Source organism: Vicia villosa, linkage group LG5 (genome assembly GCF_029867415.1).
Source record: "Vicia villosa cultivar HV-30 ecotype Madison, WI linkage group LG5, Vvil1.0, whole genome shotgun sequence".
In the NCBI taxonomy this organism is placed as follows: Eukaryota; Viridiplantae; Streptophyta; class Magnoliopsida; order Fabales; family Fabaceae; genus Vicia; species Vicia villosa.
Window position 1 is genome coordinate 144,333,329 of NC_081184.1, and position 26,732 is coordinate 144,360,060.

A 26,732-nucleotide genomic window follows, 5' to 3' on the forward strand; every position below is an offset into this window, starting at 1 on the left:
TTTCAGCTAAACCACCACTACATTCCATTTGTGTTATAACTCGTCATTATGGAGAGGAAAACACTCAGCTTTTTGTTCTTGCTCTTCATTCTCTTAGCCGCTGGTAAACACAATATATATTGATATTCTTCCTTTTCAAATATTACGTGTTTGATCATTTGGAACATTTATATGTGTTGTGAGGTTAATGAATTACAGATGTTAGTGTGAAGACAGCAGAAGCGAGAAAGTGTGTGTCTCGAAGCCACAGGTTTCACGGACCATGCTTGAGGGACAGCAACTGTGCAACGGTATGCCAGGGAGAAGGTTTCACCGGGGGCGATTGTCACGGTTTTCGCCGCCGCTGTTTTTGCATTCGGTTTTGTTAGTTCAACAATGGCCCTGCAATATCATCACTTCATCAATCATAAATAAATATGATCTTTAATTGTTTTAATCGCCGCTAGTTTGGTTGTTATTATTATAACATGAAGTAGTTTTAGCTTCCACGTATTTTTCATGCTATACACCTTGATATAAATACGGGAAAATTAATGGAAGGATGAAGTAGTTTGGGTGTTATAAACAACAATGGAAGTTTGACATCGAAATTTCAAGTGCAAATCAAAGTCTTTATAATGCTATTTCACACAACATTCATAAAATTGTTAGTATTGAGTTGCTATATATTGAAAAGAACATTGGTTTTAGGTTGAAATATTACCTTTTAATAATTGATTTATAAATAATAAAATTAACTAGTATAAATAATAAAAGTGGAAGGGGAAATAAAAAATCCAAACAAAATTTTTAATGGAGGGATTAAAAATAATAAATTTCTAAACTATTAATTATTTTTAATGACGTGGCATCACACAATATGGTCCATGTCAAACTTTTCAAATGCCACATCAACAAAAGTGGAAGGGGAACTAAAAAATCCCAAAAAAAAAATTTAAGAGAGAAATTAAAAGGCTGATTTTTTTTTAAAGGTGGACTAAAACGTTAAAAATATTAGGCGGACTAAAACGTTAAAAATATTGAAGTAGAGGGATCAAAAGTGCAATATTTTTCAAAGTACAATATTAAGGTCCAAAGTGGTTATCAAAGGATCATATCTTCACAAGGCTGGTTTTTTTAGTCAAGTAACAAACAATACAATGGTCATATCCATGAAATCATTTAAATCAAGTTATAGCAAGAATTATGCAAATTATCAATGTCATGACTTACATTACATTGACATGTTTTCACTAAGAAATTTTCTTTACCCACCTCCCTCTTTTCTTGGTCACCTCTAGTGAAAAACCCAAAATACCCTCACTTCGGAAATGCATTTCCGAAACGCTTATTTTTTTTTTCAAAATTTGTCTTATTTCGGAAATGCACTTCCGAAAATACGAAAAAAAGGTGTTTTCGGAGATGCATTTCCGAAAACACCCCCTTTTTTGGGTTTTCGGAAATGCATTTCCGAAAACACCTTTTTTTTTGAGAGGGGGTGTCTTCGGATATACACTTCCGAATTTTTTTTGGGAGGGGGTGTCTTCGGATATACACTTCCGAAATATTCCAAGACCAAATTGGTCTTGGAATGTTTCGGATATACACTTCCGAAAGAATTCAATAATTATTAAAAAATTAAAATCAAGGTGAATCAATACAATTAATAGGTATAAAATCAAGGTGAATCAATACAATTAATAGGTATAAAATTTCCTAAACAATTTTAAAGTTAAAAATTATTTTACTAACTTATATAAATCAAAAACATCTTAATTTCATAAGTAAATTTTGAATTATTTAAAATTAAATATAATATATAAATATAAATATAATATATAAATATAAGTATAATATATATATATATTATAAATTAAAACACTCATTGTTTTAATTTTTATAATTATTATATAAATGTATAAATATATTTATAATTAATATATAATAATTTAATTTTTATAATTATTATATAAATGTATAAATATATTTATAATTAATATATAATAATTATTATATAAATATATAACAATTTTTATAAATATATAATAATTATTATAATTATTATATAAATATATAAATTAAAACACTCATTTTTTTAAATTATTTTTGTAAATATATAAATATATAATAATTATTATAAATATATAAATAAAAAATTATAACTCATTATGTAAGTGAAATTATTTTAATTATTTTAATTAAAATTATTTTAAATTTTAAAATATGAATCAAAATAGAAATATATAATAATTATTATTCATAACTCATAAATTATATCAAAATATATAATTATTATTATTCATTACTCATAAATTATATCAAATTTATGATAATTGAATTAATATCCTAAAATAAATTTTTGGGATTTTTTTAGATTTTTTTTTTTTGTTGTTTCGGAGATGCATCTCCGAATTAGTCAAAATCCCAATTTTTGGGATTTTTTCGGAAATGCACTTCCGAAAGTCTGGAAAAATTTAGAAAAAAAAATATTTCAGAAATGTATTTCCGAAGCGGGGTAAAATGGGGTTTTCGCTGGGGTGACCTCCATAGGGAGGTGGGTAAAGAAAAAATCTTTCACTAAACAAGTAATAAATTCTAACTTTAAATAAGCAATTAATTTAAAGATAATCATAATATCAATTATGAATGAAGCATTAAAAAGAACCTTTTATATTTCCATCATTCTTGATTTTGTATTTAACTTAAGTTTGTGTTCAATCTGCATTTGCTTTCCAATAATTTCAACCATAACCATCTATGGACAAACAACTTTAACAAATATTTACAAAAAGATAAAATTGTATAAGTTTTTTTTGAATAAGACCTCATGAAAATCATTCAAAACTTTTAAAATGCCACATGTGTTTTGGAGTGTAGGTTCAATTTTAATCTTCTTTACATTTCACCACTTACGAACAATAAATATTGACTTGTCCCCGCGTCATCAGATTGCAAAGGTCCATGCTAAACTAGGAAATTCTCTCTAAGGAGGTTTGTAGCAACAAAACTCGCTCAACACACAACATAGCTTGTCTAGTGAGTTTCCTATAACTTCTACCATTACATGTTGTACTTATTCAAATTCAAATCACATTCATAGAAACACACTTTCATTCTACATTAATAATGTCCTAACATATACTCATATATTTGGAAACTTGGACTTGCTCACGTACTCAATACAAAATAACCAACATGTCCAAGTTCCATTTATCCATGACATTGTTAGTAAAATAACTATAAAACACACAAAAATTACTCTTCAAATAATAATAATACACTAGGAAACAATGAAATAACGCAAATAAAGATTCATAGTGATGATAGTCAAGATGTGTCAGCATTCTATTCATCATTCTCTTCTTCGTTGTTTCCTTCTCATTCTTCTCCATCTTTATCTCCATTTTCTTCCTCTTCCTCTTCAGTTTCACCATTACAATTACCTTCACTTTCACTCGCCTCATCCCTCCTATTTTATTTTGGATTAAATGGTATGTCCATAGACCACTTTTGGCAATAGCAAGGTCATAAATACAACCCCTACTCTAACATTTTGATATTAAACTAGATAGAATTAAGAATAAATAAAAAACTAAAAACAAGAAAGATGATATCTCTGTCTAATACCAAGATCAATAATTGAGTATGCGAAAGATATAATAGCAGCTAAAGTTGAGAACCACCGTAGCTTATAAAATTCAAGAATTTGTGACAAAAAATCTCCACCACTCCATATGAAATCATGTAAATTTTTTAAGGATATGACATGAAACATTGACAATCCCTCAATTTGTATATAAATAATTGTAGCTTTTAATTGTCTTGTTAATTAAATTAAACACAAAATATTAATTATTATATAACTCGTATTAACAAATCTTTAAATTTTTAATTATATTTTATTTTGTTACATAATTATACGCACATTATGATTATGGAAGCAATTATAATTGATTCGATGGCACCACCAAAACGACTAGTATATTTAAATATTTTAAATATGCTAAATATTTTGGTGCTGCGACCGAAACAAATATAACTGCTAATATAAGAATGCTTATATAAGAATATAGCTATGTAACAAAATACAACTTAATTGTAAATTTAAAAATTTGTTAATTATGAATTGTATGTTAGTTGATGTTTTTTGTGTTTAATTTAATTAATAAAGCAATTAAAAAGTGCAATTATTTACCTAGAAGTGGAAAGAATGTGAATAATCCATGTCATATGAGCAGGATACTTTTCCTGCTCATATTTCTCTCACAAATTCTATATTTGATAAACTAGGATAGTTGTTAACTTTACTACTATTATGTTCTTCACATACTCAACTATTGCTCTTGGTATTAGACAAGAAGATTATTTCTCAATTTTTTGTGGTAAGTGTTAATCTCTCTTATCTAATGTCTATCCTTTGTTGATTTGAGATAATATAATAAAGTTCATGTATTAATGAAATTTGGTACTCCTAGAAAATAAAGATTTGTTTGCAAAATCTAAATGGTATAAGTACTTATATTATTGTTTTAGAATTGTAAAAAAAAAAAAAGTTGTAATTATTAATAGGGAAAGAAATATAAACACTCATAATAATAACTGTTGTGAGATATTGGATCGAACTCTAGTATTGTTGAAGGGTAGCTTCTTGGTTCGACAGTTCGACAGAGTTAAGCATGAAGTCGAAGGATTGTTCACATGCTGGTGTCGAAGTGTGCATGCTGTAGTCGAAGATGGGTCTAGCATGCAGATGTCGAAGATGCTAGGGTTGTTAGCATGTTAAATTAGGTTTTAGTGTTTAAACCCTAATTTGTTAAGTTAGCTTGTTTATTAAGTTGCCTTGTGTAATGGGCCTTGCTGAAAAAGCCCATTAGTTAGTTTGTTAGGTTTTATTATAAATAGCATACTAGTCTCTCATCATTGCGAAGCTGCAAATCCTAATTTGGGGGGAGAGAGGTTATTTGTTATTCTTGTAAACTTGTAATCTTGTTTCAAGAGAAAGTAAAAGAATAGCAGTTATAACCAATATTGTGTTCTCCTTTTCTTCCTTGTCCTTTATTCATCCCTTATTTTATACTTTGTTCGTGGCATTGAATTCACAACAAATTGGTGCGGTGAGCGTGGAGAAGATGCCTTCAACAAAGTATGAGATTGAAAAGTTCACCGGAGTGAATGATTTCGGTCTGTGGCGCTTGAAGATGAAAGCCCTACTGGTTCAACAGGGTTGTTTGGAAGCGTTGAAGGGAGAGGCAGCCATGAATGCAGAATTGACGGCAGCGGAGAAGACAAATATGATCGAGAAAGCACACAGCGCAATTTTGTTGAGCCTTGGTGATAAGGTTCTCCGGCAGGTATCAAAGGAGACGACGGCATCAGGGTTATGGGTGAAACTTGAAAGTTTGTATATGACCAAATCACTGGTAAATCGACTCTACCTGAAGCAAGCTTTGTATTCATTCAAGATGATTGAAGACAAAGTATTGGCTGAGCAGTTGGATATGTTCAACAAGCTGATTCTTGATCTTGAAAATATTGATGTGAAGATCGATGATGAAGATCAAGCGCTGTTACTATTGTGTTCTTTGCCTCGATCACATGCTCACTTCAAAGAAACTCTCTTGTATGGAAGGGAGTCCCTGACGTTTGAAGAAGTTCAATCAGCCTTGTACTCTCAGGAATTGAATGAACGAAAGGAGCATAAACCTTCGACTGTTGGCGAAGGTTTGGCCGTTAAAGGAAAACTCTTACGAAAAGATGGTAAGTTCGACAAGAAGAAAGGCAAAAGCCAGTCGAAGACTTACAGTGGCGAAGCATCTGGCATTCGATGCTACCATTGTAAGAAGGAGGGTCACACAAGAAAGGTGTGCCCTGAACGCTTGAAATATCATGGAGGTAAGGATAATGGCAACGCTGCCATTGTTCAAGATGATTTCAAATCATCTGATGTTCTTGTGGTTTCAAGCAGTGACTCTAAGAAGGAGTGGATTATGGATTCAGGTTGCACTTGGCACATGACTCCAAACAAAGACTTGTTCGAGGAATTATGTGATCAAGATGGTGGATCAGTATTGCTGGGAAACAACAAGGCTTGCAAGATTGCAGGTGTTGGATCTGTGAGATTCAAGCTCCATGATGAGTCAATAAGGTTGTTGACTGAAGTCAGGTATGTTCCTGATTTGAACAGAAATCTGCTTTCTCTTGGTGAATTCGACAAGAAAGGATATGTTTTCCAAGGAGAGAAAAGTATCCTAAGAGTCATGAAGGGTTCAAAGGAAGTCTTGAGAGGCGTGAAGAAACAAGGCTTGTATACCCTTGAGGCTGAAGTTGTAAGTGGTTCGACAAATGTTGCATCCACGAAACCTTTGTCGAAAACAGAAATCTGGCACATGAGATTAGGCCATGTCAGTGAAAGGGGTCTGGTCGAATTAGGGAAACAAAATCTGCTTGGTGGAGACAAAGTCGAAAAGCTGAAGTTTTGTGAACCCTGTGTACTTGGAAAATCTTGCAAAGTGAAGTTCAACAAAGGCAAACAAAGAACACATGGATCCATTGATTACATCCATGCTGATCTTTGGGGGCCTGCAAGGTGTCCATCACATTCAGGAGCAAGGTATTTTCTATCCATAGTAGATGATTATTCCAGAAAATTATGGGTATTCATCCAGAAGACTAAGGATGAAACTTTTGAGAATTTCAAAAGTTGGAAGACTCTGGTTGAAAATCAGACTGGCAGAAAGGTCAAGAGGTTGAGAACCGACAATGGCCTTGAATTTTGCAATGAGGCATTCGACAGTTTTTGTGTTGCCTCTGGTATTGCAAGGCATAGAACTACTGCAGGTACTCCACAGCAAAATGGTTTGGCTGAAAGGTTTAATCGAACTATTTTGGAGAGAGTCAGATGCATGTTGACTAGTGCGGGATTAACAAAGGTGTTCTGGGCTGAGGCTGTTTCGACAGCAACATATCTGATAAACAGATGTCCTTCGACAGCGTTAGATATGAAGACACCTGAAGAATTTTGGTCGGGACATCCACCAGATCTCGACAAACTGAGAGTATTTGGCTGCGTAGCCTATGCTCACATTAGGCAAGACAAGGTCGAACCTAGAGCTCTGAAATGCATGTTCATGGGATACCCTGAAGGAGTCAAAGCTTATAGGCTATGGTGCCTAGAACCAGGTCACAGGAGGTGTATCACCAGTCGAGATGTAGTTTTCAATGAAGCTGAAATGGCTTTTAAGAAAACTGATGATGTTGGTCGAAGTACAGAAACATCTGACGAAGAGCTGGAACAGGTAGAGATTCCTGTTGAGGTGGAGCATGTTGATGCTGAATTGCATATCCCAGATGAAGTCGAAGAAGAAGCAGAAGATGCTGAAGTTGAGGAAACTGACGATGACTACCTATTGTCGAGAGATAGGTCGAGAAGAGTCATCAAGCCACCTCAGAGACTTGGATATGCAGATCTTATAGCTTATGCCTTAATCTCTGCAAGTGAGGTTCTAGACGAAGAACCTAGAGACTATAAGGAAGTTATGAGGAGTCGAAACAAGACTGAATGGCTGAAGGCCATGGATGATGAGATGAAATCTCTTCATGATAATCATACTTGGGAACTGATCAAGAAACCTGTTGGGGCAAGGTTAGTCAACTGTAAATGGATTTTCAAAGTTAAGGAAGGAATTGAAGGAGTGACGTCGAAAAGATACAAGGCAAGGTTAGTTGCAAGGGGTTTCACTCAGAAAGAAGGTGTCGACTTCAATGATGTGTTTTCTCCTGTTGTGAAGCATAGGTCCATTCGAATGTTGCTTGCCATGGTGGCACAGTTCGATCTTGAACTGGAACAAATGGATGTGAAGACTGCGTTCTTGTATGGTGATTTAGATGAAACGATCCTGATGAGGCAACCTGAAGGGTATGTCGAAAAGGGGAAGGAAGATTATGTGTGCGAGTTAAAGAGATCTTTGTATGGGCTGAAACAATCTCCTCGACAGTGGAATAGGAGATTCGACAAGTTCATGGCACGCATAAGTTTCATTAGAAGTCAGTTCGACCACTGCGTTTACTTCAGATTTCGATCTGGTAATTCATTTGTTATTTTGTTGCTTTATGTGGATGATATTCTCATAGCAAGCAACAATGTTGAAGATGTGACGAGGGTGAAGGCTGAACTCAATAAGGAGTTCGATATGAAGGATCTGGGAGCTGCTTCCAGAATTCTTGGAATTGACATTCGAAGAGATAGAAAGAAGTCGAAGTTATGCCTATCTCAAGAGGCATATCTACGGAAGATTCTTGAAAAGTTTGGTATGTCGAATTCGAAGCCAGTTGTGACTCCAACAAACCCTCAATTCAAGCTGAGTATTGATCAGTGTCCCAGTACTGCTGTCGAAAGAGCCTATATGAATAGCATCCCATATGCTAATATAGTCGGTTCTTTGATGTATGCTATGGTCTGTACTAGACCCGACATAGCTTACGCAGTCAGTCTTGTAAGCAGGTACATGGCGAATCCTGGAAAGGCTCACTGGCAAGCATTGAAGTGGATTTTAAGGTACATAAATGGGTCTCTGAATAGAGTCCTAATTTATGGTGGAGCCTTGGGTGAAGATAGTAAAGCAGTAATAGAAGGATATGTCGACTCTGATTATGCAGGTTGTATGGATTCCAGAAAATCTATTTCTGGATATGTTTTCACTATGTTTGGCACTGCAATTAGTTGGAAAGCAACACTTCAGAAGGTTGTTGCTCTATCAACCACTGAAGCGGAGTATATTGCCCTAACTGAAGCTATGAAAGAAGCATTGTGGCTTGAAGGTTTTGCGAAGGAGCTAAAACTTCAAGGTCGAGGTATCACTGTTAAATGTGATAGTCAAAGAGCAATACACCTGTCGAAGAATTCAGCCTATCATGAGCGAACTAAGCACATTGATGTGAGGCTGCATTTCGTCAGAGGAGTAATCGAGCGTGGAGAAGTCCAAGTGCTGAAGGTTTCGACTGAAGACAATGCTGCTGATATGATCACCAAGACATTGCCGAGTTGCAAGTTTTTCCACTGTATGCAGTTGATAAAGCTGCATGAAGAAAGCTAGTTTGTTCCTTGACGTTGTAGAGTTAGGTCCAAGGTGGAGATTTGTGAGATATTGGATCGAACTCTAGTATTGTCGAAGGGTAGCTTCTTGGTTCGACAGTTCGACAGAGTTAAGCATGAAGTCGAAGGATTGTTCACATGCTGGTGTCGAAGTGTGCATGCTGTAGTCGAAGATGGGTCTAGCATGCAGATGTCGAAGATGCTAGGGTTGTTAGCATGTTAAATTAGGTTTTAGTGTTTAAACCCTAATTTGTTAAGTTAGCTTGTTTATTAAGTTGCCTTGTGTAATGGGCCTTGCTGAAAAAGCCCATTAGTTAGTATGTTAGGTTTTATTATAAATAGCATACTAGTCTCTCATCATTGCGAAGCTGCAAATCCTAATTTGGGGGGAGAGAGGTTATTTGTTATTCTTGTAAACTTGTAATCTTGTTTCAAGAGAAAGTAAAAGAATAGCAGTTATAACCAATATTGTGTTCTCCTCTTCTTCCTTGTCCTTTATTCATCCCTTATTTTATACTTTGTTCGTGGCATTGAATTCACAACATGTGTATTTGATCTAAATATAGAACACCAAAAAATTAAATCAAAGAATGAAAGTAAAAAAGAAGGGAGACATACTTTTGCATCACTAGATTGTCTTTAGCAACGTCTATCAAAATATTAACATGTCTCATAGTCTTTAAATCTCTAGTTGAAACTTGTTTCTCCAAAATTTCTTCACTATCCTTTTCAAAGTTTCCCTCTTTTTTCATAGTCTCCTCCGCTCTTTTTTCAAACTTTCTAGTATTTTTTCATTACAAAATCATACCAAAAGTCACCATTAAAATAGGACAAAAGAGAATTTGTCACTTTGGAGACCTTTTTTAATAGAAACAAAGAAATGATCATATTTGTTAGTTAAACCAATAACAATTTTTTCTTTAGGAACCTTTTTAAACATTGAAAGGTACATGCATAAATAAATAGATAATATAAATATTCTATGTTTATATAGTAATGTTAGTTTTTGAAAAATAAAAGAGAAAAATAATACTCTCAAGTATTGCAATAAATTATTCACATAGTATTATTTACTTGATACATTAACAATCAAAAACAACTTTACCAACTGAGAAATAAAATCATAATTTACCGTTAGCCGCCAATGACAAACATTGCAATAAATTGTCCACATAGTAAAAAAATTACATCACTTTATCACTGGAAATGAAAAAATGAAAAACTAGAAGTAAAGGAGTCCATAGATAATTGAACCTCATTAAAAGGTAAAGAAAAAGATGTCTGTAATTAAAAAATGGATAAAGCTAACATGTGCTCCAAGGGCACATGTTAAGAAACCTAAATATAGTAAATTTGTATTGGAAAACGGAATAAACACATTAATTTCAAACTTTTTATGAAAACAATGCACAATTTTTAAGTAAAAATTTCTACATTTAGTTCTTAACATCACCCTTAAAAAATTGTGTTGACTCAAATATCGATGATTTTTTTTTGAGAAATAAGAAGCTTAATATAGAAATTGACAATGTGCAACTAGTGCTAGCTGTGAGCTAAACAAAGTCGAACCTTAAAAAACTCAAGTTCAACTCATTTACATTTACAAAAGAAGTCGGAATTTTCAACTCAATATCGGAAAACTAATTTACTTTAATCTAATTAATTAAAAAACCATAAATAAAAAATTTGTGTTGAAAAAAAACACTAAAAAACTTTATTGTAAAGTTATAATCAGATCAATACACAATTTTAAAAATAAAACTTTATATTTAACACAAGCTTTTCATTTCTGAACATGTACTCTAATGTGTTTTGCATCAATAAACACACATTCTGCAAAATTACTCCTCAATAGTATGTGCATAGTTAATATTAAGTTCCCGGTTTTAGTGGCTTGAGACAGCTGAATTACGGTGTTCGGTTTTAAAACATAGCTATGTCAGGCACTTTGTAAACGTCAAAACTAATATAAAAGGATTAAAATACCTTTGATTTCAAGGATAGGTCATGTATCATACAAAACACGACAATGAAATGAAATAATTGCCATCAAATAATAGGAAAATTTAAAATTCAATTGTCATCAAATAAAAGAAAATAAAAATCAAATTTAAACTATTAAATCATTCAAGTGGACCTATTCAAATTTAACCAAATGAGAATTGCCAATGTTTGAATTCTAAGATTAAACAAGATTTTACTGAATCACATCTTTTATAAGTTGTTTATCTTGTTAACTAATCCTTCTTCTATTTTCATTTTAATTAATTAAAAAAATTGAAGAAGGATTTACAAGAAATATATTGACAAATTTACAAGAAATATATTGAGCAAATTTACAAGAAATATATTGACAAATTTACAAGAAATATATTGAGCAAATATCTTTTTGTTAATTAAAATGAAAAATTGAAGAAGGATTTGGTAACAAGATAAACAATTTATAAGAGACTTTTTCTTAAAATCTTGTTTAACATTATGATTCAAACATTACCAATTTTTATTTGGTTAAATTTGAATAGGTCCACTTGGAACAAACTTGGTCTATTGATGCATTAAATGTAAATAGAAAATTTCTTTGGCCACCTCCCTATGGACTTCCGAAATACTGCGATTTCTGCAGATTTATCAAAACACTCCCCCTCCCCCAATCATTTATCCTAAATCAAAACAAAAAGTGGCAAAGGCGAAAATTTGTGCAAACAGAATTCCAAAGCTGCATCAAGGCTCCAATCACACTGCTAAACAACATTCAAAAGCCCTCAATCCTAACACTTTGTAAGTTTTGAAATTTTTAGATCTATTATTCAAATGCATGTTATTTAGGGTTTTAATTGCATAAATGATATATGGTTAGGTTGTTAGTAGTATTTAGGTTGTTTAGAAGCATTTTGATTTGGTTTGAAGTTTGGTTTAGGGGTCTGCCATGGAAGTTGCAGAAAAGTCCATCGCAGGGGTGTTTCGGAAGTTCATTTCCGAAAACACCTCCCTCCCAGTTTTCGGAAATGAACTTCCGAATTGTATCAGAAGTTCAAATTTTTTTGTTTTTTATTTTGTCTCGCATATTAATCGATTTCAACTGTTTACAGAAACATGTCAGGCAACCAACAAGCACGCAGGACTGCGTCTTCTAAAGAGGGCGCTAAGGGAAGAAAGGGTTCTTCAAAGAAGGAGGTGAAAGAGGTGAAGGAGGTGAAGGTGGTGAAGGAGAAGAAGAAGCTTTTGACTGGTTCTGCTTCTCGTCCCCTGAGAGTCCATGGCTCGGACGCGCAGGCTCAGCCTTCAGGCGTGATCAACGCTGATGGTTCTGATACTGAGTGGGATGAAGATTGGTATAATTATCTTCATTCGGAGGAGTTCGCTCGTCGAGAAGAATAACGTGTTTTTATTTTGTTTGATGTGTATTTTGTAACGCTCGTCGGGCAGAATAACATGTTTTTGTTTTGTTTGACGTGTTTTGTTTTGTTTTGTTCGGATTTCGGATTGTATCGCACAGTGTTTTTGTATTGGATTTATCATGTTAATAAAAATACGTACTACTGTAAGTAACAAATGACGGAGGAGATGTAACCGGGGCTGGAACATATGACGGAGGAGGTGGATGTCCGGAGGAAGAAGAACCGGAGGTACGTCCACCGCGAGACAAAGGAGCCAATCATTGTAAGCTATAGTTTATCATTATCATCTGGGGACGTCATTTCTAAAAAATCAAGATTAAAAATAATAAGATTTTTTTCCCAATTTTTTGTAATGACGTCCCCTGATGATAATAATAAATTATAGCTTACATTGATTGGCTCCTTTGTCTCGCGGTGGACGTACCTCCGGTTCTTCTTCCTCCGGACATCCACCTCCTCCGTCATATGTTCCGACCCCGGTTACACCTCCTCCGTCATTTGTTACTTACAGTAGTACACCTTTTGAAATTTGGAAGTCTTTTTTTCTCCCCACCACTCTCTCATCCCCACCTACCCGTGTTCAACAATATGTAACTTTAATTTTATGTATTATTATCGTTGTAATCTTCACCCGATTAAATAAAGCGAATTGTTGTTGTTTTTCATTTTATTCTGTCCAGACATATTTTCGGAGGTTCATTTCCGAATTCTCCAAGGGGGGTGCGTTCGGAGATGAACTTCCGAAACACCACATTTTCTGAAAATGTAACTTTATTTCGGAGATGCATCTCCGAAACCAATATTTTATATTTAAAAAAACACGTTTTTGGAAGTTCATTTCCGAAAACACCTTTTTTTCAAAATAAAGTACCGTTTCGAAAATAAACTTCCGAAACAAGGGGTAATGTTGTAAATTCACCAGGGGTGGGCAAGAAGGTTAGGAGGTGGGTGAAGAAAAAACCATGTAAATATTTTGTTTATTAAAGTTTTTACATGTTCAAAAACAAATAAATGAAAAGCTTTTGTTAAATGTAAAAATTTTGTTATTAAAGTTGTGTGCTGATTTGACTATAAAAGTAAGGTTCAATCAGAGCTACAACATCACAGTTCAGTATAATATATTCATTCTCTCTATACAGAATAAAACATGAATTGAGTTCAAATCTTAAGATTGAAAATTAAGATTGAAATTTCATACCTTGGAAATCAAATCTTCATATATGATGCTTTGGTGTGAGCTTCAATAGAAAGTGATTGTGAGAATTTTTATAATCTCCAATTATGCAATTGATCAAGCTTACAATGTTCTTATAGTGATGGTCATGATGAACTCATTAAGTGATGCACTTTGGTGGAGAGAAATTTGGGTGATTAATAGAGAGGAGAGGGTTTCTCGTGTGGTGAACAAGAATTTCTCGTGAAGGAACGAGTTTCTAGGAACAATTAAGTGATGAACATCTTTGAGTTGAGAGAGATTTGTGGGATTAAGGGTCTGTTTGGTATGTGAGAAGTTGAAGAGAAAGAAGTTGCTGAGAGAGAAGTTGGGAAAAAGACACCAACTTCTCTTGTTTGGTTTGACAAAGAAATAGAGAAGAGTGATTAAAAAATAGTGGGACCCACATAAATTACAATCTCTTCTCCCTTGCGAAGAAAGCTCAAAGACAAATGCCATATTTTTGTTATTCCAATTGTGCCCTCCACTAGTATTAAAGTCTTTGCTATTTTGAGGCTAAATAATGTCACATCTAGAATGCATGTAATTTATGTTTACTATATTTAATTTAGTTTATATGTTAAATTAAAATTAAAATTAAAATAATTAATAGTTACATTAAGAAAAAATTATTATATTTCATTACCTAATGAAAAAGTTAATTATTAAAAAACTTATTTGTGTACAATTTTGAAAGTTAGTGAGCTATTTTTTAATTTAGGGATATTACTGTCTTTTCAAAAATAATCAACCACTCTTTCTTCTCTATTTCTATTCACTTTCTCTTTTACCAAACAATATATTAAATCTACTTTATTTCTCACATCTTTCTCTCTTTTCTTACTCTCTCTCACTTATTTCTCTCTTCTCATTTTCACTTCACAACCAAACACACCCTAATAGAACTATAAAACTAATTAATAAAATAATTAATATAATAATAATAATAATAATAATAATAATAATAATAATAATAATAATAATTAATAAGAAACAGTCCAATCTCAACTTCTGTCATGACGTTTAATTTTTTTTTTAAAGATTAGAAATTATTACATAATAAGAAATAAAGCTTTTTTATTTAGTAAAACTAAGTTTTACTTTTAAATGAAATTTTGTTGGATTAGAGTAAAAACTAAGGGTGTGTTTGTTTCATGGATTAATATTATATTCTTTGGAATACTATTCCAAGGATTATTAATTCCGGGAATATTATTCCAACCTATGTGTTTGGTAGAAATTTAGATTCCTAGGCATAATAATAAAATTTGTTTAATTTTAAATTATAAAAAAATAAAAATAAAAATAATTATGAGTAATAGTTGGAAGTTAGAGTTAGTTTAACTTATTCCCATGGGAATATTTTATTCCCACCCTTTATGCCTTGGAATAAGAATTCAAAAACTATGTGTAAATAAGATTTCTTGGAATAAAAAATTCCTTGGAATAACTTTTTAAAACTTGAATCAAACATGGGAATATTGCATTCCCATGCTCATATTCCCAGGAATAATTTTGGTAACCTTGAAACAAACACACCCTAAGTCTTTTTCATTCCACTCTCAGTGATGTTCTTAAAATTCGAAAAATATAGTTTTAAACTCATTTCATATACATCACATAATTTTATTTCATATACATCACATATTTTTATTTCATATACATCACGCATTCATTTTGTAAAAAACATGTAGTTTGAAAATATTCCCAAAAGTATACTTCCTTAAAATACATTAATTTATATTTATATATGTATTTAATTTATATAAGAATAACATATATACAAATTGGACGAGGGGTATATTTATATATGGATTTTATTAAAACTTATATTTTTATATTTAACTTGCATTTCCTCTTAAAAATTATAAGTTCATGAACTCAAATAGTTTGATCTTATTAATTTTTTTTTTGTTTGGGTTGAATATGTTTCAGATTCCCGAAGTATCAATGGTTTTATTTTTAGATTAATAATAAAATATGCAAGAAGACATCACTTTTAATGAAATAAAAACATAAACTGAAGCGTATGGGATTTGAAGCACGTGTCCTGAATTAGTTTACTCCTCGGATTTCAACTAAAATCGATAGAATAGATTGTATTTTTTTTATTTAAAAAAGCACGTCCATAAATTATATCACGATTTTTTGTTACGTAGGGTGAAATTGTTGTCATAAAATGTATTATTTATAGTAGTGACAACTACAATTATAATAACTCTTGAATTGATTTTGATAACAACAATGCATGAAGACAAGCAACTGCTAAAGCTAGCTCAAGCGGTCAAAGATGCACAAGGTAGTTGATCCAGTTATTTCTCTTAGTAAGAAATTAGGGTTTATGACCATCAGTGATATCTTAGCTATTTGCTAATGATGACTAACTTAAAGATATCTCAATCCTCAAGAAGATTCATGTGAAGTGCTTATATAATTGGTATATTCGACAAAAGGTCATTACTACAAAAAGAACATTTTATCATTTTTGGGAGAAGAATTCCATCGCAGATTTAGTTATTCATAGGTTTGAAGTAAACAATATCCACGTGTGTACAAACAAAACATGGCTTTCAACGAAGGATGTTTTGAAGTTTTCGGTTAGCTATTGCTTCATATATATAGCATATTTTTAGTTTAGAAACAATATATTCACACAAGTACAAACAAAATTTATGAGAATCGGGCGATAGTCCCTTCAAAAGTGCCTTTAATCATCATTACGTTGACAATCTTGACTGAGATCATCATTAACAAATAGCTAAGATATCACTGATTCTCATAAATGTTGATTGCGACATCGGATTTCCTTTGCGTGTAAAGTTGACAATTTTTCTTTCAAATTCCTTGGAGTGAAAGTGGGCGATAGTCCTAGGACTTTCCATGTGGAGAGATTTAATCAACCATTTAAAGAGTAGATTGGCCGTGTGGAAAGGCAAGCACCTTTGAATTGTGGGTAGAGTGGTGTTTTTTTTTCTTCCGATAAGCGTGGAAAGAGTGGTGTTAATTAATTCAGTGTTAAATGTTATCCCTATTTATACCTCATCTTTCTTCAAGGCGCCCTGTAAAATATTAAATGGGGTTCGTATTATCCAAAGTAAATTCTTATGGAGGGATTGTGAAGTTAAAAAGTTGATTCATTGGGTTTCTTGGGATGTTATTTGTAAACCTTGCGATAAAGGAGGTCTCGGTGTGAAAAATGTGGAGGTGATAAATAAGGCTCTCTTAAATATATGGAAGTGACAGATTTTGAAGGAGGATAATGTGGTGTGGTGTAGCATTTTGAGAATTCGTTACGGGAACCCGAGGTTTAAGGTCCTCATAGGTGATAACTCTCTTTTAAGCAATCGAAACTCCATTTGGTGGAGAGATTTGTTGTTATCCGATGTTTCGGTGAATTTGGTTTCTAATCGTTTTGCAGGGTCTGTCATGTGTTCTGCTGGTACCGGTTCCAATATGTCGTTTTGTAATTCTTCTTGGACCGGTCTTTAGCCGTTAAAGGACGCCTTTCTGAAATTTTTCGAAATTGCAATCAATCCCTTCGCTACTGTTGAGGCTGCGGGTTATTGGTCAGGAATGGATTGGAGTTGGAATATGCCTGCTATCTTCCATGATAGTAGCAGCTTTCAGCATAATCTTTGGGAGGAGTTTACGGATGTAGTTCAGGAGTTGGAGATGGATAGGAGCGTGCTAGATATTCTTTTGTTTGGAGAGCTGAAAAATGATGGTATATTTTCGGTCTCTTCCTGCGTCAAATAATTTTCAGAATCTGATTTAGGCTTTCCTCTTTCAATGGAGTTGGTGTTAGCTATCAACCACCTTTGGAAGGTTAAAGTCCCTTCAAAAGTGAAATTTTTTTGGTTGGAGAACTCTTTTTAATAGGATCTCGACTAAAGAACAGTTGCCTAAGCGAGGTATATTGGAAGATAGTAGTGATCTAGATTGTTTCCATTGTTCATCGGAAGAGGAAAATTTAGAGCATTTCTTGGGCCTTTGTTCGCGTGTGGGAAGGATTTGGTCGAAGGTTTTTGAGTGGATAGGTCCCTTTCAAGAGTACTCTTTGGGGGAGTTTGTTGGTTTTTTTACCTATTGTGAGAAGATGAAAAGTATTAACTAGAGGACTATCCTTGCAGTAATTTGACTCAGAATGGTGTGGTGTATTTGATCAAATCAAAAAGCTATTATATTTAGCAGAGAGGTGTTTAGCTTTGAGGAGTGTATGTCAGAGATTGTCCTTCTTTCATGGAAGTCGTCTTGCTCCATTTGTAACATTGTCAACTTAGGTAATTTCTTTGTTTGGAATAATCTTCCTCTCATGTGCTTCTCGGAGTAGGGGTTATTGTCTTGTAATTGGGCGGAGTGTACTTTATACTCCCTTTAATGGATTCGTTGCATATTAAAAAAAAAATCCAAGCGGGTACAAACACAATATAATTATTAATTTTTTTAATAGGCAATGATACTATTAAAGGGAGTATAATAGATATTCCGCCCGAATACAAGACGAAAAACTCCTACTGCTCAAAACAAGTGAGCAGAAAGATATTTCAGATATGAAAGTTACAATTATCTACTAAATTATAATAAGAGTGTAACCATCTCCAAGAATTAAGAACAATCTCCGACATACATTCGCAGGCCCGATCCAAGGGACAAGAAGACTACGCCCTTGCCTAGGGCCTCAATTTTCCCTTTCCTTTTCCTATTATTCTCTATAACATTTTCTGTAGAAAATAATAATGTTTAAAAGCATTTAATTCTTATTATTATCATTTGTGTTTATGTATTTCCCTTCCTTATCTAGATTATCATTACTGTTTAATTCCTTTTTCAATATCAAGACAATAATTAAGATTAAATGTATGACGAATATAATTCTCTTTTCTTGGAATTGCCTATTAGCTTTTTATAAATTAGTAGAACTTTGTAATTTTCGTACTTGGAATATCTTGCCACTCGTTTGTTTCGATTTTAGAACTTTCCGCTTTGTCTTTGAGTGGAGTATCCATTACACTCCCTTGTTTAATATCACTGCTTATTTAAAAATATAATTAAGATTAAATATGTATGGCCAATTAAAATAAAAAATTACTCATTAGTCTATTAAAGAATGTATGAGTCTCAAGGTTTCACACTATTTTATTTAATTTTGAAGAGTATATATATATATATATATATATATATATATATATATATATATATATATATATATATATATATATATATATATATATATATATATATATATATATATATATATATATATATATATATATATATATATATATAAATTGTGAAAATCAGTAATTAATCATTACAAAAGACAATTAGATTTTATTCATCAAGCTACACAATATTAATTTAAATTCTTTTTATTTGTTTAATGAGCTTATTTGCTGTGATTTTTTATTCACTTATATTTATTGTGAAATTTTATTTTATTTTATTTAGGATAATATCAACTCAAAATTTTGTATATGAAGTTCAAAACTAAAAAAATTAAATAAATAAAAAATTTGAAGTTTTAATTAAGCCATAAAATGAGAGTTTTAAATAAATCTATTGAAAATAAATATAAAAATATAACTTAATAAATATGATTTAACAAAATGATAATGATAATTTTTAGAATATTTTTTTTAATAAGCAATTTGAACCTAGCGATTTCGAATCTGAGACCTTGAGAGGAGCACACTCTCAAGACCCAAGCGTTTCACTGCTAGATCACACACACACGCACACATAATTTTTAGAATATGAATTGATAACTATACTTTAATAAATATAATTTTACATGTTAACATTTTTTTAATTATTATTATTATTATTTAATTTTTTATTATAAAATTTGTCTTAGAATTCAATATCTATTGAGTCGGTGTTGTACATTCGTTAAAATTAAACACCTCACTATTAAAAATGACAATATTGTTTTCATTGAAAAAACAACGTTTCAATAACGTGATACATTGTCTCTATAGTCGGAATGCTATCATTTTCAAACGTAAGCCATTTAGTTTTTTGGATTGTATGTCGGCGATCATTTTTGTTTCTTGGGATTGGCTTTTGCTCAATTATACTTTATGTCACTCAAGTAGTTTTCATATTTGGAATATCCATCCGCTCTTATGTTTTGAGTAGACGGAGTTTTCCTTTTGTAATCGGGCGAAGTATCTCTTATACTCCTAATTATAATCCCATTGCCTATTGAGAAAAAAAATAACGGGATACATTCAAAGCTTTTGCTTCTCATGTTTATATAAGAATGAATTACTTAATATTTTTCTATAAGGTGAAACGGCTTTGACTAATATGCATAAGGATTTTTCTTATGCACCATGCATAAGCCTACATAAGTCATTGGATCATGTATTGAGTATTGAGTGGTGAATATTGAATATTGAGTAATAACAATTAATGTTTAGAATTTGATCCAATGATCCAAAGGTCCATAATAATCTATGCACGGTGCATAGATTTTTATCTATGCACGGTAACTGCACCCAGGTGAAACAATATCTACTTAGATTAATTATAATTTTCAATTTTTATTTCTATCTTGTTGCTAACTACAAGGTGGAGTTCTCTCTATAATATTATTGATTTTATTTTGTTTTACGTGTTCAGAAAATTAAATCACTAATTTTTTTTAAAATTTAGGATTTTTATATTTAAAAAGAGTTGTTTTGTGTGAGTATTTGATTTTGGGGATCATCTTAAAAATGTTTTTTTTCCTGTTATGTTTTTAAACCTAAGATGATAAACCAATTAGCTTCTTGTTGTTGGAATGATATTTTACTCTTAGGATATGTTAGCTTGTTGTTGTTGGAATGGTATTTTACTCTTAGGATATGTATAGGATATGTATGTTAGCTTGTTGCGGTATATGATCCCCAACTAAAACCTTCTTGTGTAATATTTTTGGCAGGAAGATCTGCAACAAACTTTGCATGTAAATTCGCAAGAAATAATCCTCCGCTCAAAATACATATGTATATATATATTTTATTAAATTTTTAAAACATTATAAATTATATATAAAAATAATAATTGAAATTAAAATGTTTTGAATTTAAATAAGACAAATTCAAATTCATAGAAGAACAAATTACTATAAAAACTGCTACAAAGTTAGTAACAAATACTTACATAGTCACATTACTAAAAGTGACTCAAACAACCAAACTACTAATAATCATTTGTCCAACCAAGTTAAAAAAGAAAACAATTCCAATTACAAGCAAATCAACAAGAAAAAAGTACAAATCAAAATTCACTATTAAAGTCTTCTTTATCTGATTCATCGATACCGTCTTCATTTATGTGATCGCTTTCATTAGTGGGTTGTGGTGGATGAGCAAAATACCCAACAAATCTTAAATGATTCATTAAAAATGGAATTTTATTATTCGCTTTGATCATCTCTTTTTCTTGTCGATGCAATTGTTGCCTCATCTCCAGCTTCTCTTGTTCTTGTCTTTGGAACGATGAATTTAAAGCATGGACTTGACTTCTCAAAGCATCACTCTCTTGAGTCACTCGAAAGACTTGAGGGTTTATTTGATAATAAAACCAACTTTTTCCATTCAAATTTATCTTTTCTCCTAGTTGAACATTCCAGAATCCTACAAATAAAATGAAAATTTTAACAAATAAGAGATGTCAAGCATGAGAATAATGAAGAAATAGGATAGCACCATTGCTCACTCCAGGGTATATTCCTGCAGTTGTTATAGTTGGAACATTTGCATCCGAGGACGAAGCATCATTAGGCCGTATCATCATAAACATCAATATATGCTGTCTGCAACGAAAAAGGAAACAAAATAAAAAGAACCAAACTAAAAATAGCTAAGCAAAGGGAAGATAAACATATATAAGCATAGAATCATAGACTATTAAGTGTTGATTGAAGATATCAATGACGTGAACTACAACATCCACGCCTGTAGAAGCAATCTAACACTATATAAAATCGACATCAACAACAACTTCAATAATCGAATTCAATTCAGAAACAAACAAACATGATATACAAAGAAAATGTTAAAGACTGAATTTGAAATTGAAACTTCACCTTTCAAAGTAGTTTCCAGTGAATTGGCATCGTCAATGTCGACGCGTGCAAAGCCTGAATTTTTGTCGAGTTTTGCAAAGATAGCTTCACCTTTTTCTCTTTTACATTGTTACACGCACACACACGTGATTATAGTTTATCATAACTGACAGTGTTAGAGGCAGTTGTGTAGAGATGATTTGACTTACCTGTTTCGGTCGGCGACAAGGATCTGAAGGTCGGGGCAGAGGCGCTCAATACGACCTAACAGAACATCTCATAGGTGACCAAAACCAAATGATAACATAACTGCATGGAAGCCAAATAATGACACAGAAAAAACACACAATGTTATATTTTTTTCAGTGATGCACAGGTTTAGACAACAACAACATTATATAGAAACAAACTATAAAGTGGTATTGTAATTGGCCATACTTGATTACTGTGTATGACCACATTTCTTTTTCCTATAATTAAAAGCCCTTGGATGAAAATGAGCATAGCATCTAACAAATAAAAAATTCTAAAATTGTTCAGTGGCACGTAATTATGACATACTATACTACAAAACATATACACCCCTTACCTCTTTGTCATTTTTCTCCTTGTTTTCCTCTTATTTCCTCAAATATTCTGATAAACTATTGCTTATTACAAATTTACAACATTTCTTTTAGTTATCAATTAGACAAAATAAGTACAAAGAAGAGTTATATGAGTAGATATTTATACTTTTAAGAAGCTGAGTTCTTGACTCAGGGATTTGAGTTGCAGCAATAAAATGCGAGTTGCAAGACGGAAATAACGACAACATCAATGAAAACAATATTTTGCTTGTACCCGCGTCAATATTGTTTCTATACAAAAAATTTAGGTTACATCCGCATGGATATTGTTTCTATATAAAAAATTTAGTGTGTGCTTGTGAATATTGTTTTTAAATTAAAAATATGTTGTATATGAGGCAAGATATCTAACAAAAAATTTCAAAACATCTTTAGTTGAAAATCCTATTTTATTTGTTCCCAGGAGGATATTGTTTACTTCACATCGGTGGATGACCAAATGTCTATAAAAACAAAAGTGACATTACATCTATCACAATATTAAACTACAGAATCAAATATTTGTTAGAGGAGTCGGGAGAAAACATAAGTAAACAACCATATCTTTTTTGTGTGCAAACTTATGTAACATTTAACAATGTAATATTTATTTACATAATGCTCAAACTTGCTTTAAGGATAAAATAATGAAAAACATGTTAATAAACATGAACTTGAAATCATATGTCAAGCAACTGAAACCACGTACCAAAATGGATTCATATGTCAAGCAACTCAAATTCTAGAGCTGCATGAAATGATCCTATAGTTGAATGATGAGTTCATATGTCAAGCATCCAAAATCCATGTACCAAAATGGCCAACAATTTATATGACACCATAACTTCTATTAGATTTATGATCTTAAATCTAAATTTTTTTATACACTATTCTGGTTGAGAGGGGAATCACAAAGCTTAGGGTTTGAGAAAGAAAGCTACGAAAGAATTGTATTTTTGGAAGTCATATGCCCACAAGTAACTTGACAAAGGTAAGGTTCAATAAGGGATAAAACATATGTTGGAACAACAATAAGGTTAAGGCATATAGTTTGGTTTGTTAGTTAAGTTGTAATACTTTGTTTCTAGAAACTAATTTTATAAACTTGAGAACAAAGTTTTTGTGGGAGTTTTAGATTGTTTCATCTAATCAATCATATTGTTTTTTCCAAAAACTTGGGAGAGTTTTTTAGTGAAAGTGAGAGGGCTCTCATTTATAGGGGAATGTAGAATGAAGCTTCTTGGATAGTATTAGGAAATTGTCCTTGAACTGGAAGAGTTCAGAGTTAGCCCATTTATCCTTCTGACTATTGGGACTGAAATAATTTGATAGAGAGTCCTAAAGAGAAAGTCACCAGGATTAGGAAGAGTTATTGAACAACATGAATATTTTGTTCCTAATAGCCTAATAGTACTGACTTAAAGTAGTGAATTTCCCTTCTTGGATGGAGTGTCATTCAGATGTAGGTGTGGTTTCACTAAATTGGTTTACCAATTCTTTGTGTACTTTTTTCTTTAATTGTTATTTGTTATCTAGTTTGCAAACGGGTTTTTTTCTAGTATACAATGTCCTAGCTAGACATTGTGTCTTACATCTGTCTTCAGAATCCGTCATCAGTCATAAACTAATTGTACATGTTGTCACATGCATCTAGTCCAACATTTGTCTATGCCTGAATAGAATTTGAATCATTACCTCCACTTTCACTCGCCCCACCCCCTTATTTTATTTTTTTGCATATTGACAATAGCAAGGTCATGAATACAACCCTTACTTTGAATATAATTTTAGAGATTAAACTAGATAGAATTAAGCTCAAAGAAAAACGAAAAGGAGAAAAATGATATATTTGTCTTTCACCAACATTAATTATTGAGAATGAGAAAGATATAATAGTAGCTAAAATTAATCACCAAAGTTTATCAAATTCAAGAATATGTAAGAGAAATATTTCCACCACACTAAATGAAATCATGTAAAGTGTTCTACGGATATGACATGGAACATTGACAATCTCTTAACTTGTATGTCAACCTGCAACTTTTAATTGTCTTGTTAATTAAGTTAAATTCAAAACATCAATTAACATATAACAACTTATATTAACAACTCTTAAAGTTTTCAATTAAATTTTATTTTACTACATAATTATATTCACATTATGATAACAGAAGCAGTTATAGTTGATTCAATGACACCACCACCAAAGCGATTAACATATTTACATCAATATGTTAATCGTTTTTGTGCTGCCATTGGATCAACTATAACTACTTTTATAAACGTATAGTTATGTAATAAAATAAAATTTAATTGAAAACTCAAAGATTCGTTAATATGAATGGTATGTGAATTAATGTTTTGTGAGTTTAATTTAATTAATAGAGCAATTAAATTAAAGATACAATTGTTTACATGAAAGTGGAGAAAATATGAATGATGCATGTCATATCAACTAAATATTTTCCTAAATTTAATTTAGTGTGGAAATATTTCTCACACAAATTTCTGAATTTGATAAGTTACAGTGGTTCTCAACTTTAGCTGCTATCATGTCATTCACATACTCAACCATTAGTCTTGGTATTAGACAAACTAAACTTCTCTCTTATTTATTTATTCACATACTCAACCATTATTCTAGATAGGAAGACAACCATTAGTATACTCAACCATTATTTCTTCATCAAAAGATTACCGCTAAAGGATCAACTTGTTAAAAGAGGTGTGTCTATCTTAACTTCCATTGATTGCCCTTTTTGCTCTAATTACCCGGAATCTTTGGACCATCTTTTCTATCAATGCCAAGTAACAAAGGGGATTTGGAATAGAATTTATTTATGGGTGGGTGATGATGCAAATTTGACTCAAGAAGAATTCAAGCACTTCGGGAGTATCCAAGAAAAGGTGACAAACAACAACATCAAAGCTATTATTAACACAATATGGTTAGCTTTTATTTGGTGTATTTGGATATGAGAAACACAATCATTTTTGAGAGCGGCTTTTTTAGTCATGATGAGGTGATATCAAATATTATGTATTTTTCTTGGACATGGATTAATAGGAGGGAACCTTTGAGTAGGATAGATTTTTACGATTGGTATAAACTACCATTGCTTTGTAACATCACTAACTAGTGTGTTCTCGTTGTAAGGGTTGCACCCCTAATGCGATTTTTTATATTCAATTGCTTATTAAAAAAAAGTATACAAATGGGCAATGTGCAACTACTATGGCTAAAGAAGTCAAAATTTTCAATTCAAGATCAGACAACTAATTTATTTTAATCTAATTAACTACAAACACAATGTGAGTACTATAATATTCAGAATAGTAATTCTTATTCATCCCTCTTTCATATAAGTTAATTAACAAATGAAACTAGAATGACAATGTAATTACAAAATAAAATTCTACATTGTTAAAGTTGTAGTAGTGAGGCAGTTGCTATATATAAGTTATACTATCAACATATCTATACCTCCTTTTTAGTAACAGTTATTCAATTACTATAAATAAGATGATTAATATACAAAGAAATATTAAACAAACCTGATAACTAAATGGAAATTGCTCGAGACCAATGACTCGAATGTCCACACATCATAGGCATTTATCCACCAGTTTGAAGGGCTTATCAAACTTACCAAAGTGCTAAAGTTGAACAAGAATCATCTAGAAAACAAAAGTGACAACCATAGAATTAAATATTTCTTAGAGGGATCGGGAGAAAACATAACTAAACAACCATATCCTTCAAGAAAAAGACAATAACTTCATGAAAAAACATTAAATGCTCTGCTCTTTTTCTGCTTTTTTTTTCTTCTTGTGTAACATTTAACAAGATAAAATTTAACAAGATCTAGGGTTGAGTTTGAGAAGCACATAATAGTAGCTAAAGTTAAGAATAGTCAATAGCTTATCAAATTATTTAGAAATAAGTGAGAGAAATATTTTCACCACGCCAAATGTAATCATGTAAAATAATTCATTGCCATTCCTTCCATTTCTACTTACACTGTTGCATCTTTTAATTGAGATGTTAATTAATTAAACACAAAAAGTTAATCAACATATAACTTTTATTAACAAATCTTTAAATTTTCAATTAAATTTTATTTATTACATAATTATACTCACATTATGCTTATGAAAAAAGTTATAATTGATTCAATGGAAGAACAGAGCGATTAATATATTTAAAATATTTAAAATCTCTCACTTTGGAAGCACAGAGATGTTCTCCAACAATATTATTGTAGTTGTGGTTCTCATTATTAAGATAAAAAATAAAGATAATATGGGAGGTGTAATAAATAACAATTGAAATAAATAAGAAATGTTGATTGGTTAACAATTTATCCAAGTTGGTGTAAAACATATGGCA

At 31.7% G+C, this 26,732-nt stretch overlaps 1 protein-coding gene across 1 annotated transcript in view; it reads left to right on the forward strand.

Moving 5' to 3' along the window:
• The window catches only part of LOC131602936 (defensin-like protein 2), a 64,371-nt gene continuing 37,639 nt past the window's right edge, over positions 1-26,732 (forward strand). Inside the window, exon 1 of the mRNA XM_058875165.1 lies at positions 1-103. Coding sequence (XP_058731148.1) covers positions 49-103 — 55 coding nt within the window. The 5' untranslated portion in view covers positions 1-48. The remainder of the gene's footprint in view (positions 104-26,732) is intronic.